Source organism: Miscanthus floridulus, chromosome 13, assembly GCF_019320115.1.
Source record: "Miscanthus floridulus cultivar M001 chromosome 13, ASM1932011v1, whole genome shotgun sequence".
NCBI classification, from domain to species: domain Eukaryota; kingdom Viridiplantae; phylum Streptophyta; class Magnoliopsida; order Poales; family Poaceae; genus Miscanthus; species Miscanthus floridulus.
The window spans coordinates 28,015,813-28,033,514 of NC_089592.1; the positions used below are offsets into that span (position 1 = coordinate 28,015,813).

The following is a 17,702-nucleotide window of genomic DNA, read 5'->3' on the forward strand; positions in this document are numbered from 1 at the left end:
AGACGTTAATTTGGAAAGATGTCTTGGTACATTTTACACTCCAAACAGATGGTTATGATGATATAATAGATGGTGATGAATTGAAGGAGCGAGTTAGGGATTGGGCAATGAAGAAGATGGTCACCCAGTTTCAGACTTGGAAGAAACACCTATACACGACGTATGTCAAGAAGAACATAGCACCAGATTTTACTGTCCCAGGCCCGATCTCAAAGCAGAGGCCCTACTGGGATGAGTTTGTACAGTACAAGACTTTGGAAGAGGGTGTGAGTCAGGTGATAAAGAACCAACGTAATGCCCAACAGAAGACATACCACCATAACTTGGGATCAGGTGGCTACCCGACTCTATTAAGAAGTGGAACAAAATGGAAGCAGACCTTCTTGCCAAGGGTATCAGACCAGAATCACTCGAGTGGGGAGAACGTGCAAAGAATTGGTTTTTCGCTCATGGGGGAACACTAGACCAGGAGATAGGGAAGTGCGTTTATGGCGCAAGACTGCAAGAAGTAGCAGAAAGATTGTTTTATGCTCAGAGAGCTACTGCTAGTGGTGCGTTCAGGCCCAATAGAGAGAAGGATGAGCTGACATATGCCATCGGGACTATTGAACATGGTGGCCGAACTAGAGGCAAATGAAGTGTCTCGTGGGAGCATGGATTCCCTCAGGACAGACCTTCCTATAGAAGCCGCCAGAGAAAGAAGGAAGAAGAGGCACAGTGGCTCCAGAGGTTAGAGGAAGCGGTGCATGAAGCATAGGAGCGGGAAAAAAACCTTGAAGCGAGAATGTAGGAGGAAATCAAAAGGCAAGTGCAAATAGCAGTGAGTGCAAGCAAGCAGGCATCAGAGCTAGGAATCAACATTAGCCAATCTGTTCAGTTGAAAAGCAGCTGCGCTTCCACAGAGATACCAAATCAAGAGGACATAGGACTGCGCTTCCCTGTGGATGACGTCACTGAACCTTGTACAACGTGTGAGCTACACATTCCGAAGGGGAATTCCACAATCAAGGTGGCTATCAGTCTTGTTAATCCTATCGACCAAACCAAGACACCAAGGATTCATGGGAATATAATCCAAGAAGGATATGCTACCATCTCAGTAGATAAAGCTGAAAAAGATTTTAGTGATTTGCCTCTTGACATTCCTGGAGGTGATGGCAAGAAGACTCTAGGAGAAGCGGAGAAGACATTCATTCTATGGCGCAAGCGCTACATCATCATTCAAGGGATGTCGGCTCGACCTCCTCCTGAACTACCTCACCATAGGTACGTGCGGATGAAAACACTACATCATTAATTTGTATTGGCTTAAATAATTAACAATCTGCTCATAATAATATGTCATTCCTTTTTTTGTAGCAGATCCTCCCCCAACCTAAATCCAATTGTTCAATCGCCAGATCATCATAGTGCTCTGTACGATGACATTGTGTTGGAAGGCGAGGCTGCATCCACACCATCTCCAAGGAGGTCTCCAACGTCGTAGCCGCCACCTCCAAGGAGGTCTCCAACGCCGCTGCCAACACCTCCAAGGAGGTCTCCAACGCCTCCCCTGCCCCCACCTACCAAGAAGCCTAGCAAGAGGCCAGCCCCTCAAACGAAGAACCAGTCCCCGCCTGCAAAGAAAGCCACCGTGAAACCAAGGGCTATTCCCAAAATAATATCTGAAGAGAAGGAAGAAGGAACTGATGCATATAAAAAAGATATGTCTAGATTCTATGACAAACTTAAAAAGAATCAAGAAGCAAGGAGAAACCCAGAGAAACCGTACTTCTTTGTAGCTCCAAATATTCTAAGAAAAAGGGTGGCTTCTTACCAGCAACAACAGCGGGAATCTCGTAAGCCATCCAAATCAACGTTATCAGACTATGACCGCACTCTCACCAAGTTAATTGAGGCGACACAGAAAAAGAAGCGGGTAGGGAAAGGAGTTGCCCAACTCGGACAACAAGCGCACCAATCAGTCCCCCCGCTAGTTGTTGGTAATGAATATGGTTCGAATTTAGGATTAATGCATCAGGCAAACATACCTTCGGATATCGATTTGGATCACCTTGATGAATTTATTGATGAGACTGGTCTCGACCTTTACCAGATGTTTGGTGATGGAAACATTGAGAGTGCGGCGGAGGTTGATATTTGGAAGAAAAAATTTGTACTAGGCCAGAGTCTATACAACCCTCAAGCCTTATCTGATCTGGGGACGTAAATGTACCTGCTAAACAAGTGGTACATGCAGGCGTCTACCGGTGGAGACTTCTACGTTGGTGTCAGAATTAGAGACGAACATTGGTTCCGTGGCGATGATGTTATGTATGTTGACTTTGTAGAATTTCATCAACTATGCCACCTGACCTCTCTAGACAAAGTTATCATTAGCTGCTATTGCCTGTAAATAATAATTCTTTCGATCTATTATTAAACTCATCATATGTGTGTATATGCATATAAATTATCCTAACACGTACTATATATATGTAGATTTACAATGACAGAGCTTAGAAAGGAAGGCTGCAATGAAATTGGTTTTGTTGATCCCCATATAGTATTCAAAGACCCAATTACTCCAAAGACTAATTGGAAGTCTAAGTCAGAGACTAACCTCATGAACTTCTTAGTGAACCAACGCCACAAGAAGGATATACTCTTTCCCTATAACTTCAAGTGAGTGTTAATAATGTCGATCATCCTTAATGTCTCATATGTTGATTCTAGTTAATTAATGAGTGTTATGCGTTATATCCTATAAACACATGCAACAATCACTGGATATTGATGGACATCGATCTGGTGAAAAGTCACTTGATAATCTATGACTCGATGAGAAAACCACAACAAGACTACCAAGATATGATAGATATTATTCAGAGGTAATTTCGGGATCTCTAGCAACTATATATACACACAAACATGATGATTAACTATATCTGATGACGTGGCAAATTTTTTATTGGGCAGTGTTTGGAAAACCTTTATTAAGAAGCAACACATGGAAAAATGCAAAGCGCCACTGAATGTAATCCCTTTGAAAGTAAGTCCCCTGAATCGCATCATCTTTATTAATTAAACATATAGCTTTCACCGGATCACCAGATTGGATGATAAATCTTTTTCTCGTAAAGTGGTGTCTGAGGCAGGAACAGAGGAACAACTACTGTGGTTACTATGTTTGTAAGTTTATCAAGGTGGTCTCCCAAAGAACTCCTACAGAGAGACTCAAAGTACGTTAAAAATACACTATATATTCATTTAATTATTATTATTGATTGTGTTACTATGTCTTTATATATATATATGTACATATATTAATTTATTTTCCTTTAATTCAAACCTATAGACTCGATGGTTGGAAGAAAAGGTCATACGGCAAGACCAAATCAAAGCAATTCAAGAGTCTATAGCCGGATTTTTTAATGAGCAGGTCATCGATTCCAAGGGCGAGTTCTACTTCGACCAAACACTGCCATGTAAGCCAAGCTAGAGGATGAGAGGAAACTTGTTATATCACAACAACTGTAATGCAATCTTTTTATAATATATGCACATAAAATAATATAATGTAAAATACACATATGCATGCATGCATGTAAATATATATATGATGCATGCATATATATATATATATATATATATATATATATATATATATATTCTATGTTTGAATTGTGTGATTTAATACGTTCATTGTGCTTGAACCGAAACATGCTATACGCGCGTATAAATGTATAATTAGCAGCGTACAATACGACTTCGAAAACCTATTTTGAAAAAAAAAGAAAAAAGGAATAAAACCTTTAGTCCCGGTTCATATTACCAACCGGGACTAAAAGTGCCGGCCATCGTGGCATGTCAGGAGACACCTTTAGTCCCGGTTGATAATACGAACCGGGACTAAAGGTCCTCCTTTAGTCTCGGTTCCTGACCCGGGACTAAAGGACCCCCCTTTAGTCCCGGATGCTTGCTCCCGGGTGGGGAACCGGGACTAGAGGGGGTTCCCCACCGGGAGTAAAGCTGTGTTCTCTACCAGTGTGATATGGTAGTAACTTTAGCTGTTTTGGTTTGTGACGTAGCGCTAGCTTTAGCTGTTTCCATTTACTGTTGTGGGATCTGAGTTTCTGGTTCCTGCGTCCCTGGAGGAGAAACTCCAAAATAGATGCATTTAGCTTTCATTTGCAAGCTGGTTGTACCTTCTACATAGATGCATTTGTCGTCCATCCAGCAGAATTAGAAGTTTCAATGACACCTATTTGCTTTGTAGAGTGTATCCTATTTTTGATGCGCTTCATTTATCCTTATTTTATTTAACAGGGACCATGGAGACATGTCTTCCAAGAAGTACAGGCACGACAAGCGTGTTTATCTTGGAGCACTCAAATTTGTGCCCCACGCTGTGTACATGGTTGCAACTGCTATTCTTTCTCATATCCTTCTATAACGACATACCCAGCTGCGTTGTAAATGAAATCCCATGGGTTGTTGAACCCATATACCTCGCACAGGTAACAATCTACAGACTTTCTCGTATCCTTCTATAACGACATACCCAGCTGCGTTTACATGGTCGCAACTGCTATTCTTTGTGCATCAGTACAATCTGTTGTTTCATGTACATTCTGTCTTCTTTTGTGCTTATAAACTTCTCTGTTTAATGTGCTTTCACAGTGGGGTACAATGTGGATTATGATGCGTCGAGAGGAGGGATAGACGTCATTTTAAACGAATGCGCTTTCTTCCATTTGATGATGAGGAGCCCCCACTGGACTGTGCTGATTTCCACCGAGTTTCATTCTCCAACAAAGGAGAAGCTAAAAGGACCAAAAAAACAGCTTGCTTCAAACCTGAAAAAAATTCCTATGCTGCCACTTGACAGCTCTGCAATGGGCACCAGAAACAAAACAGCTAAGCTTGCTAGTCCTGCAAATAGCACAAGAAGCAAGAGAAGGTTGAGCTTGTGATTCTCAATGTAGATGTGCTTGGCAATGTGTAAGCCATATGTTATATGAACTATAATGTAGTGTAACTGATGTGTGTATGATAAACCTGCTATTCTGTAATGTGAACTTAGACCCCCTATGTATGGACCTTCATGTGTTTATGTTTATGAACCTGTTAATATATGCATATTTATGAACCTGGACATGTGAACTTAGACCTCTATTGTATGGATTTGTTGAGCTAATGTGAGGTGTGCAAGGTGTTTACATTTTTTTGTTTTTTAAGTATGTTGACAATGTGGTCAGATTTGTAAAGCATGTGCATCAAATTTATTGATTATTATTGCCACTCTTTAATTATCAAAATGCTATGTTTCATTCACAAGTATATTTGTGATATTTGTGCTTTCCTTATTTGACATTATGTCCATTTATTCTTTTCCTATCTGGCACTACATGTTGCTGGTATATAGAAGGGCATATATGCCATTTTAGGTGGGACTTGACACCGTTACTACATCAAATGGACGGAAGTGTCATATACAGAAGAAATTTTCAAGTTGATGCTAGATAAGGAAGTTCAAAATTTCTAGTGCCAAATATGGAAGAGTGATTTGTTTCGGTGCCAAATACAAAATTCTCTCTAATAGAATAGATATGCTCTTATCAAGGTCAGAGACTCAAATCTAAATAAAGAGATTCCAACACTAATAAGGGCACCACCAATGGAGGCTAACACTCTCGGTAATTCTAGTACAAATAAAGTGATCCACGTAGACTAGAAAATGTTGAGACTACTATTCACATAATGCAAACTATCAATACTTGTGGTTTGCACAGAAACTTTTTCTTTTCATCATGCCCCACCTTCATCTTCCTCCCCCTCTTCTTCTTTAGCATGGACCACCTTCTCTCTTCCCAAGCATAGGTAGCTTCTACAAGCCACTATGACAAATGTAGAGTAGCTGTTTTTTTTATCCGATCCTACCTGGCTCTTGGAGCTACAGGTAAAAAGGTAGCGTTGGGGAAGGTATAAGAAGCATAACGTACTTATCTCTTCGCGCCCATGTCTCCTTTGCATATCTAGACATCTATATATACCATTGTTTTTCTAACAGAAGCCGGGGTCAGCTAGCTAGGACTAGGACTCTTCTTATTGCGTGCCCATCTAACCATTAAGGTTAGCTACTATAGCGAATAAAGTCCATCTGTTATGCAAGGAAACTAGTTAATCAAGACTAGAGCTAGGACTTGGGCCATGCCATTTTTAGGGTGTGCCGTGGCATAGTCTTTGCTACAGCATGGCTATTTGTAGAAGGCGTTTAAAAATGCCTTTAAAAGTCATCAAAATGCCTTCAAAAACTTTTTTAGGCATACTTGAGAATGCCTGCTATAAACTGGACTCAAAAGGTCTTTTGAGGCATTTTTTTCAAAACGCCTTTCAATATCAATATATAAAGGCATTTTGCAGCTGCTTATAATAGTTTTTAAAGGCGTTCTATATAAGCCTTCAAACATTGAAAGAGGCGTTATTAAAAATGCCTCCAAAACCAACTCATACATGTAGAAATTTGGTAGTAATTAATATCGAAACAGCACAAATCCATCGAGAAATTAACCAGTGAAAGCACATGTTAACAGCACAATCCAAACATTTATATCTTTCAGGCATACACAGTTATATTTGTAACCAAACACAATCAATAAGGTAGAAAAATAATCAAATATCTATCTTCAAATGATGTTCCCAGGTCCTTATGTTTAGGTCCTCAATCCTGAATGATGCAAGTTTCTTGCTCCCTTTATAAGAGTGTCCATATCACAACTATGCATATGAATGTGTAAATCCATCTAAATATACTATGTTGCCACAGTACCAGCCTTCATCATTGTTCATGAAACCAAACTTATGTTACTCCTGCTTGAAACTAAACATGCCCACATCCAGCTATATACATTTTTGTCCTCACTTGGCAATTGCTCTTGCTTGAAACCATACATGTCCCAATGAGTGAAGGTATATATACTAGTGTGCTGATGTATTACTGTAAGAGGTAGTACCATGAATTTTCAGAAATGACTTCAAAAAACAGAAAACTGGAAGCAAGAGATGCTTACTTTTAATTGTACTAACATCGAGATGTTATATGTATGTTGCTTTTGTGGCCCTCTACAGACTTGGATGATGTAAGTTGCTCTGTTTTTTCTTTACACACTTTCCTCCTTGCTTGCCTGCTTTCTGGTAAACTCTGTGAAGCAACTTTGATCGATCAGAATTTGCTTCCTATTTTTATCAGAATACCCTTTCAATTCAGAACAGAAAACCTAACTAACCCTTTCAGATTTATTATTAGCAAGATTGCATGCCTGTAGTTTGGACCAAATGAACCATTTTTTGGGTGCTAGCACAGCTTATAGTGCTAAAGAGACAACTATGAGCAAAAATGAAAAATGGAAGGTTTACCAGTAATATAAGTATGAAAAACTGGTGAATGATGTTAAAAAAACTACATATTTTCTCAATCGCCATAGTCAGGACTGGACCAAAATCACATATATATGCTTGTGAAAAGCACAACCAGGTACACACCTATAGTTCAGTAGAAAAGAAAAATACAGTAAAAGATTCCATTATAAGTTGGTGTAGGTCTTACCAGTGCTCCACCCTTGAGGACCAACTCATTTGTTACTGGATCTTTCTGGACGGCAGCGGTAAGACCAACTCATTGATGATATGCTTCAGAAGTTGACTCTTTGCAACACCAGGATCTCTCATCTAGCATATGTGCAGGTCTCCTCTGATCTGTGCATTTACATTTCAGTCAATAATGGGATGTGAACAGTTGGAGAGAACAAAGCCTTGTTTGGAAATGAAAGTCATACTGATTCCTAGCTGCATATGTACCTTCATGCCACCTGCGAGCGTCCAGTGGGGTGCACCAACAAGCAGCAGTGCTTTTTTGACATGTTCATGGCCAAATATTTTAGGTGCCAAGCTTGCCAACTTAATATAGATATCACCTTCCTCGCCCAATTGGCCAACATCACCTAGTTCATATCATCCATAGTTTTGCAGTCGCGAATCAGACAGCTGAAGAAGACAAATGGATCGCATGGCATGAACCTCGGATGACTTACCCATATTTTTTTCTTCATGAGAGCATTTAGCTAGTGAATTGAATAAACCAAAAGCAGAAATCTGAAAGCAGCTTCCCTTAGAAGCTAACTGTAGAGTACATTGATACAGAAATGACAATAACAACAGAAAAGTAGAGGCTATTGTCCTGCAAAGCAACTAAAAAGAAAAACAACTCAAAGTGCAAGAAAGCTACAATTAGATACATGCCCTGTGTTGATAATTAGATAGACAGGAAAATTATTGGACTGTATTTTTAGTTGGAGACACAAAATTATGTAGCTCCAAGAATGATTAGGACTATTATGTAGTATAAGTGTATAACAATAATCCAATATCCTTATATCCACAAAAGCGCAAGGTTGCAGGACATTTTATAGGTAATGTTCCAAACATGTTCTATGAAACCAGATTAAATGCTTAGATTCACAGAACATTTCAGAGGGAGAAAAAAGCTAGTTTAAATTATTCATGGATTTAATATGTAGGAAAAACCATTTGATGTATCTCTAAAAATCAAAGAGGCCACTGGGAACCAAATGTATCTGCAAATTGTAAGTGCAAACTTAGCGGTTTACGTGATGAAGAAACACTTATAGATAAAATTCAGAAATGACTTGTGCATTCGATGAATGAAATTATTGGAACAATGTCTGGAAAAGTAAGATTACATGTAGAAAGGAACAAGAAGAATAATGGGTGAGATGTAATTATTGGCTGTCCCGTGGATGAGATGTAATAATAATAGGTAAACTTGGCTATATTATCTGTGCAATGTCAGTAATACAAGCTGAAACTGGCGTTCATTCATAGGCCTTGCACACCGAGATGGAAGTATGGAGAGGAAACTAACCAACACAACAATGATCGAGCACAAGCTCCAGAATTCAGATAAGGTCATGAAAGCATACAATGCTCACCTCTAACCAATAATTATTTCTGCAATTGCAGCATGAACAGTAGCATATTCTAACTAGTACTACCTCTGTCCGTGAAAGGAAGTAACTATGGTATGCGTGTCAGTTAAAGTGCTTCATGTTTGACCATGTTTCTAGTAAATAGTATTCATATTTATAACTCTAAATTAATTTATTATAAAAATATATTTCGTAATTAATCTAATGATGTTTATTTGATATTATAAATATTTATATTTTTTTAACTATAATTGGTCAAACTTGAAGTACTAAACCATGATACTATTCCAGAATTGCATTCTTTCGTGGATGGAGGGAGTATTACCTAGGTGCTCTCATCCATTGATTGTCCATGATGGCTGCAACACAGTAAATCTGTCTACAACTAATGTAGGTTGCCTAGTGCTGACAAGTTGAAGACAAGGACACCTATTAAAACTGAACAATCGTGTAACTAGCACCGTTTATTTAATAAAGATCAAGTCAAATAGAAAAAAATTGGCAACACAGTTTGAATCCATCGGCATCTCAATAGAGGATTCAGATGATTGGTGGCTATGGGGTTATATACCAGGATTGCCTTAGTAGTCGTAGCAGTAAGGGCATGGTGACCTCGGCGAAGGGAGGTGCCGGCGATTGATAACGGAAGCGCGGTGGTGGCACTGATGGTGGAGATCAGCGTGGAGAACCTCATCGTCGGCGAGCTCGCGAGCACTCGCGGTCGCCTCAGGCCAGGATGTAGCGGAGGATATCCTCGTCGGCGAGCTCGCGAACCCAACAATCTCGCCGCACCGCCTCTTCGCAGCCGCGCCGACCCTCCCTGCGCCGCCCGACGTAGCCGCGCCGCCTCCTCGTCGCAGCCGCGCCGTCCCTGCCCGCGCCGCCCGACACAGCCACGCCGCCTCCCTGCAGCCGTGCCGTCCTCCCCGCGACGCCGGGCGCTGCCGCGTCGCTGAACCCTATCGCAACAGGTGAAGGGGGAGGATAACAGGGCGACGCTTTAGGCCTCGTTTAGATCGTGAAAAGATTTCAACCCGATGAATAGTAGCACTTTCGTCTTATTTGGTAAATATTGTCCAATTGTGGACCAACTAAGCTCAAAAGATTCATCTCGTGATTTCCAACTAAACTGTGCAATTAGTTATTTTTTTTACCTACATTTAATGCTCCATGCAAACGGCTAAAAATTGATGTGATGGAGAGAGAGTGAAAAAACTTGGAATTTTGAGTGTATCTAAACAAGGCCTTATTTTGCCACAGATACGGGGAGGACACGGGAGGGATCCGGGGAGGGCCGCGTCCTTTGTTTCGCAACGGTCGCGTCCTTCACGAGCTGAGCCTGGGCCGAGAGGGATGCAGGGTTCTCGTTTTCAAACAGAACTAGAGATACGTGGCTGCGTCATTTGTTTCAAATTAAAAAAAATAACTGAAGATACGTAGCTGTAATGGACTAGTAGGAGTTCTCGTTTTCAAACAGAGCTACATGCACCTACAACAAAGGCGTTCTGTTACAAAAACGCCTCAAAAGGTTGCAAGTAATTAAGGCGTTTTTGATAAAACGCCTCTAAATATTGTAGTTATTTAAGGTGTTTTTTTAGTTTTGCCTTTAAAAGTATACTTTCAAAGACCTTTTAAGAGAAATGCCTTCATACAACATTAAATTAAGGCATTTTTTTTAAAATGCCTTTGACAAAATGACTGCTATAATAGGACGTGTCGTAGTGAATTGGGCCGCACCATTTTCATGCCGTGCTTAGCATCTCGCACGACGGGCTATATGGCACGGCCCGTATTTGGGGCTGTGCTTGGGTTGCACGGCACGAAAATGAGAGTTAAACACATCTACATCGCTATAATACAATATTTTAGTACTTGCTTTACTATCTTTCATCTTATTCTTGAATGATTTGTTAAATCAATAAAACTTTCGTGAGAATGGTACATACAATATATATATATATATATATATATATATATATATATATATATATTTGTTATGTCACAGATGGATAAAGAAAACTAGTAAACATATTCTGAGGATTGTGCTTGAGCCGGCACGACACAAAGGCGTGCCAGCGTGTCATGGGCGGTGCTTGGACCGAAAGCAAATACTTATCACGCTATACTGGCTCGACCCGACGTGCTCCGTGAGCCTAGAGGTCATACACCCTGTTCGCTTGTTGGTTTCAGCCAGCCCAAACCAGCCAGCCAATAGTGTTTTCCTCTCACAACAAACCAGCACCAGCCAGCCCAAACCAGCCCAGAAACCAACCAGCGAACAGGCCGATAATCCGAAATGGCATGAACCTTAAGACGGTCGAGCCATGGTGCCGGCACGGCCCAAGTTCCACCTATAATCAAAGACGACGAACTAATTACAGATATTCATAAACATGTATGTATGTAAGGGAAGAGAGAGATTAAGTTCCACCTACGGCAGATGGAGTGTGTCTGTGTGTGCGACGGGATTTCAAAATTTGAGGCGGCGGCCAATGGGTTTGGGAGTAGAAAAGGACAAAAGCACGACGACTGAAAAATTCATTCTCCCGCCTGAAGCTGTTATCGCGTACCTAAACGTCTTGCTACTCGCGGAACTAGTCGTGCAAAACCGCGTTGCCAACGAGCCGTGTAGACCGTCGAGATCGTGTATGACTGATTTTCGGCCTGTTCGTTTGTTGGTTTCAGCCAGCCCAAACCAGCCAGCCAACAGTGTTTTTCTTTCACAATAAACCAGCACCAGCCAGCCCAAACCAATCTAGAAACCAACCAGCGAACAGGCCGTTTGACAGTTTACACGGCCGGACTCACCGTGTAACCACCTACCGTTTATGGGCTAAACTACACACCAAGCTGCCGAGTAAAGTTTACATGCCGAGTAAATCGCGTCTATACGGCCGTGTAGGCGAACACTGCCGGGCGTGCAAGAAAAGGAGATATATTTCCAGGGAGAAAAGAAAAGTTCAATCAGCTATACTTAGTAAGATAAATCGGTTGGGAAAATCATAACTAGAAACCGTGTGCTGGAAACCTGAACGAAGCATCGCTGAGCGAAGATTGTGGAGGTCAATTGGCGCCACTGATGCGATGAGCCACTGGCTCTTTCTTTCCTACTTTTATCCTATTTCCTACCTGATTCAGTAGTAGGAGTAGTTTACAGCAGCACGCGGCGCGGCCGCCGGCCGGCAATATAGGTGAGCTGTCACTGACTGTTTCCTTCCTGTCCGGTCCCTTGTCTGCTTCCTCTCTGCATATATATAACATATTTGTCCAACCTTTTGGCATTATATTGTGACTTAATCCATTGCGAGTCTGAATCGGATCGGATCTGAGACTGTCTCCAACAGACTCGGCAAAACGAGACGCAAATTCAAAATATGTCGTCTACAGTGTTTTCGGTGAAAGAAACATGCTCCAACGGACGACGCAAACAGACCACCCATTTTGCGTAGCAGGCGAATCGCAATGCAAATAAGCGTCGCCTCTCTCCACGACGCAAATCTCTGGGTACGCAGACGACGACGGCGAGGCCGTGCGCTCCTCTCTTCCTCCTCCTCTCCCCTTGCTGCTCCCCCCCCCCCCCCCTCCACGCCCCTGCGCGGGAGCGCGCCCAGAGCTGCGTGCGGCACGGACGCCGCCGCTGCCTGCGACTGCTTCCTCCATCGGCGGGCTTCCTACGCCGCCGCTCGTGGGGGCCGATTCCGGCGCCCCATGGTCGCCAGCCCCTCCTCGCGCGGGATTCGCGTCGTCCCGCGCCGTCGACGCCCCTCAGCCGCCGGGGCTGGCTGATTCTCGCCCGCGCGCGGGGACCGGCGTAGGGGAGCGCGCGGCGCAGTCGCCGCTACAGTCCGTGGCGGACCCCTCCTTCAGCGTCCCTCACCTGGAAGCCACCGCCGCCGTCGTCACGTCATCCATCGACGCCCCGTCGACACATCCACCGCCGGGGACAACCACGGAGGAGGTCCAGCGGCCCGCGGACAACGACGGCGAGGCCGTGCGCTCCTCTCTTCCTCCTCTTCTTGGCTGGCGGCGGTAGGGGCAGGGGCCGCGCGGTTGGGCTGGAGGACGAGCTCGCCGTGGGGTTGGTCCAGATCTCGCCGGCAGCCACTCCCTTCTTCCTCAAGCTCCTCCTCGGACGACGGCGAGACGGGCCCGCGGCGGGGCGCGGCCAGGCGAGGAGCGGGCGGCGCTTGGACTTTTGCGTCCGTTGTTGGAAACGTGAAGTGTTGGGTGCCCTGACCTTTTTCCTGTGCACGACCTAAACCAAGAATGCCTTCCGTATATGGGTTCGGACCATTGGAGACAGTCTGACAGAGACGAATTGAGAGCACGAGGCGTTCGACATGCATGACAGCGCTAGCAGGACAGCAGCCATTGCCAGTTTGCCACAGAAGCCGGCGAGTTGTTACCGTGTTCCCCCGTGACGACGACGTCGTCGTCGGTCGTTCCGGTTTCCAAATTCCAACAACTCTGCTCATCAGCTCGCCATTGGTTTGCTGTAAGAGAGGAAGAAATGGTGGTACGGGGGCTGCAAGGCCGGTACGGTGCTGCGATTCATTAACAAAATGAAAGCGATATATATAGCTATATAGGTGCTCCACCCCCACCCCACACATCCAAATCAAAATATAAGCACGTAGTACATGCCTCCAACAGTCTAACTGGAATTGAGCTTCTTCAAGGATCGGCGCGCGGATAATGGAAACCGAGGAGGAGCAGGGATCTACGCAGCGCTGGCAACGGCTCCAGCGAGCGGCCGCCACGGAGGATTTGGTGGTGGTGCCTGCAGCAGAGCTAGACGACGACTCATGGGATCGTCGAGCGCAGCATCATGCAGGTGCAGCAGGTGGTGGCGACGACGAAGACCCTGAGATCAGCAGCCTGTTTGGTTGGCTGGGCTAGCTCGTTGCTGGTTCGTGAGAAAGTACTGCTGGCTGGTTTAGTACGAGAGAAAAATACTATTATGGCTAGAAATTTACAATCGTATACGATTGTAAAATTCTAGCCGAACAGGCTGCAGAAGGGATCCTATGGTGATGGGGTGGCGATGGTTGAAGGCCATGTCCATCGTTACTTAAAAAAAGGTTTATAGCAACCGCTCAAATTTTCTTAAGGGCGGTTGGGGATGGAGCCGCCCCTACAATGGACGTGCTCGGGACCCATGAGACCAGCCATCCCTACAAATGGCATAGTAGGGGCGGCTGGTGATACGAGCCACCCCTACAAATGGGTTGATTTGTAGGGGCGGCTCACTCACCAGCTGTTCCCGGTGTTGCGATTTGCAGGGGCGGCTCAATCACCAGCCACCCCTGCAAATGCCCCACGTATAAAAACCTATAACCCCTTCTTCCTACTCGGGTCACTCACTCCAACCCGTGAAAAAAGGGTAGGGAGGCCTTGGACACCTTCTAAAAATTGCTCTACTAAGGGTGGGAGGTTTTGATCTCAAATCCTTTGGTGGAGAGGTTGTAGAAGGTAAGAAAATGCTATTCCATATTTTTTTAAAGTTTTAATGGTTGGTTAGTGAGTAATTAGAGTTTTGCTTTTCTGTCTCTTTTATGGTGCTGGAGCTATTTATGGAGCAAATTAGATCCAAGTTTTGAATGTACTAGGATAAATTAGGTAGGGGAACAAGATCATACCCATATTTGGTCTATGTTTCTTGATTTTAGTGAACAATTAGTTAGTTTTATGGATATTTTATGTGCATGTAGATCTAGATCTAGGGTTTGGTTTTTTTATTAATTTTGTTTTTGTAAATTTATGTTTGATGAAATTGAACTTGGGTTTGCATGAAAGATATCGGGTAAAACATTAATTGTTGCTAATTATTGTCTTTGAAATTGTTTATTGTAATCAATAAATATGTATTTTAATTATTTATGGATAAATAGGCTATTAATTAATTTTTCTCTACCATGGTATGTTTGTATACTTCATGTAATTATATTTGATTTATATTTATATATATCTAAAGTATATACAACTATTCTCAAGTAATTATTAATTTGATTCATTTTTATATATATCTGAATAAGTAGTCCTTTAATATTTGTTTTGTTGTTGTTGTAAAAGATGGAGTACAAGAACTCTTGGATGTATGGTTCGTTAAGGTTCAAGACAGATTTCCATGAAGAGGTGGATAAATTTAATGAAGCCGCAAAGAAGCATGCAACGACGTTGACAGAGAATAATCATACAATTATTTATCCCTGTAAAGATTGCAAAAACCGTATAGCATGGACAGATGTGACTATCATCAGATCATATTTAATTATGCGAGAATTTGTTGAGGACTACACAGTGTGGATTCATCATGGTGAAACGGTTATTGTTAACGACGAGGATGAGGAGGAATACAACGACAAAACCCTAGAATCCCTGTCCCAATATTTAGTAGAGCTTGATGCACGAATGAATCCCGAGTTTGGTAATGAATAAGGTGGGGATGCTGGTGGTTGGGATGGTAACGATGAAGGTGGTGTCAATAATAATGGCGGAGCACGTGTCGGGGATGAAGATGATTTGGAGGACATGATTCGAGCCCTTGGACCAGAGATTTTACTAAAGAGCCCGAAAGATCTAAAATTTTTTGAAAGGGTGAAAAAACATCGAAGGAGGCTGTGTATGGTGTTGAAAAGGATTGTTGGACATACTGGACATTGCTACGTTTTGTGCTTGAGCTACTCATCCTGAAGGCTAAGTACGGTTGGTCAGATTGTAGTTTCAATGATCTATTGCATCTCCTGTTCATGGGTGCTGCCATAACCAAACTTAGTTCCCGCCAACACATACCAAGCAAAAAATGTCATAAGTCCATTGACAATGACGGTTGAAAAAAATCCATGCATGCCCCAACCACTGTATCCTTTTTTGTGGTGAAACGTTCAAGTCACTGGATAAATTTCCCCGGTGTGGGGCCAGCCAATATAAGAACAATGACCTTTACGGTGGGGATAAAGTCTTCACATTGAAAAAGAGAAATAAGAATGGTACGAAAAAGGTGGTACAAGAATCTCAGTCCCCAGAGGCCACTCCATTAGACAACGATGCAAAAGAGAGAGCAATTCCTGCCTTAGTAATATGGTACCTGCCAGTGACCGACCGCTTGAGATGTATCTTTCTAAACCTTAAAGAAGCCGCACTCATGACATAGTGGGATGATGAGCGCAAGGTGGATGATGATAAGATTGCACACTCGGCTTATTGTAGTCAGTGACAAAGGATCGATGACAAGCATAAATAATTCAGCGATGACCCAAAGAATGTACGGTTTGGCTTGAGTATCGATGGAATGAATCCCTTCAATGAGAGAATGAGCGACCACATCACTTGGCCAGTGATCTTGACCATGTACAACATCCCAACATGGTTGTGTCAGAAGAGAAAGTATATTGTCCTCACTATTTTTATTTTTGCCCCTAAACAACCAGGCATTGATATAGACATGTTCCTCGAGCCTTTGATATAAGAAATGGAGAGGCTATGGAGGCATGGGGAGTCGATGTACGATGCGTTCCGAAAGGAGGACTTCATATATAGAGCAATAATATTTGTTACTACCAATGAGTACCCCACGCTGTTTACTTTGTCTGAACAGATCAAAGGGAAGACGGGATGCTTAGTTTGCTTGGATGGTACTACATGGGTGTTCCTGGATGCATCCAAGAAGATAGTTTACCTAAGGAATTGGCACTTCTTAAAGATAAGTCACAAGTACCGTAGCAAATTGTTCTTTAGATTTTATGACAACACCCAGAAGATTGAACCCCCTCCAGAGAGACGTCATAACGGAGAACACGTATACAGAATGGTGAAAAACATACGCGTCGTCTATAGAAAGAAGAATCTGGATGGGACGAATAGAGATAGAAGCACACCTCCTATCGAAGGCGTACCTTTCAAGAAACAATCGATCTTCTTTTAGTATCTGCCTTATTGGCCAGACTTGGAGGTCCCCCATGCCATTGATGCCATGCACGTGCAGAAGAATGTCTTCGAGAGTCTCATTGCTACCTTGATGGACACAGGCAAGTCAAAGGATGGTCTGAAATCACGGAAAAACATGGTGTAGCTAAACATGATGCCATAGCTTCACCCGGTAGCTGAGGCTAATGGAAAATACACTCTGCCCACGGCGTGCTTCAACCTAACACCAGAAGAGAAGAAAGCTATATGCACTTTCCTGAGGGGGGTCAAAGTCCCAACTCGATTTTTAGTGAATGTGAAGAAGCTTGTGTCGATGATGGACTTATTAATAACACACTGCAAGGCTCACAATTGTCATGTGATGCTGACAGTGTTTCTACCTATTGCAATTAGGGCTATAAAGCTAGAGTTCTTGAAAATGGCCATCACCCACATGTGCTACTTCTTTTCAAAGATCTCACAGAAGACAATTAGCAAGAAAGAGCTGAGTGACATACATGAATTTGTGGTGGAGACACAACCAACTAAAGATGTGTTTACCTCCTGCTTTTTTTATATAATGCCATATCTCATGATTCACATGGTTCATCAGATATAGGCGCTAGGCCCTTGCTACTTGCATGAAATGTGGTCCTACGAGCGGTTCATGTTGGTTCTAAGCTGATACGTGCATAATCGGGCATACCAGAGGGCTTCATGATAGAGGGTTACAGTACTGAAGAAGTCATCGAGTGGTGTCAAGAGTACCTAAAAGTACAGAAAGGCATTGGTAAACCCAATTTTCATCAC

The 17,702-nt window shown here is 42.9% G+C and overlaps 1 protein-coding gene across 6 annotated transcripts; it reads right to left on the reverse strand.

Moving 5' to 3' along the window:
- Positions 1–6,548: 6,548 nt before the first annotated feature.
- On the reverse strand, positions 6,549–9,985 carry LOC136501347 (uncharacterized). Of its 6 annotated transcripts, none has more exons than XM_066496858.1 (6): positions 9,559–9,985; positions 8,073–8,229; positions 7,840–7,982; positions 7,589–7,737; positions 7,053–7,183; positions 6,549–6,920 (listed from the first exon to the last, which is right to left on the reverse strand). In XM_066496858.1, exons 1-4 carry the CDS (start codon positions 9,679–9,681, stop codon positions 7,711–7,713), a joined length of 450 nt encoding a protein of 149 aa, XP_066352955.1. In that variant the 5' UTR covers positions 9,682–9,985; the 3' UTR covers positions 6,549–6,920; positions 7,053–7,183; positions 7,589–7,710. The 6 variants fall into 6 exon arrangements, 2 of the variants coding, with proteins under 2 accessions (XP_066352955.1, XP_066352954.1); XM_066496857.1 differs by having other exon boundaries at positions 6,549–6,979; XR_010770229.1 differs by having other exon boundaries at positions 6,549–6,979; positions 7,840–9,392.
- Between the last annotated feature and the right edge of the window lie 7,717 nt (positions 9,986–17,702).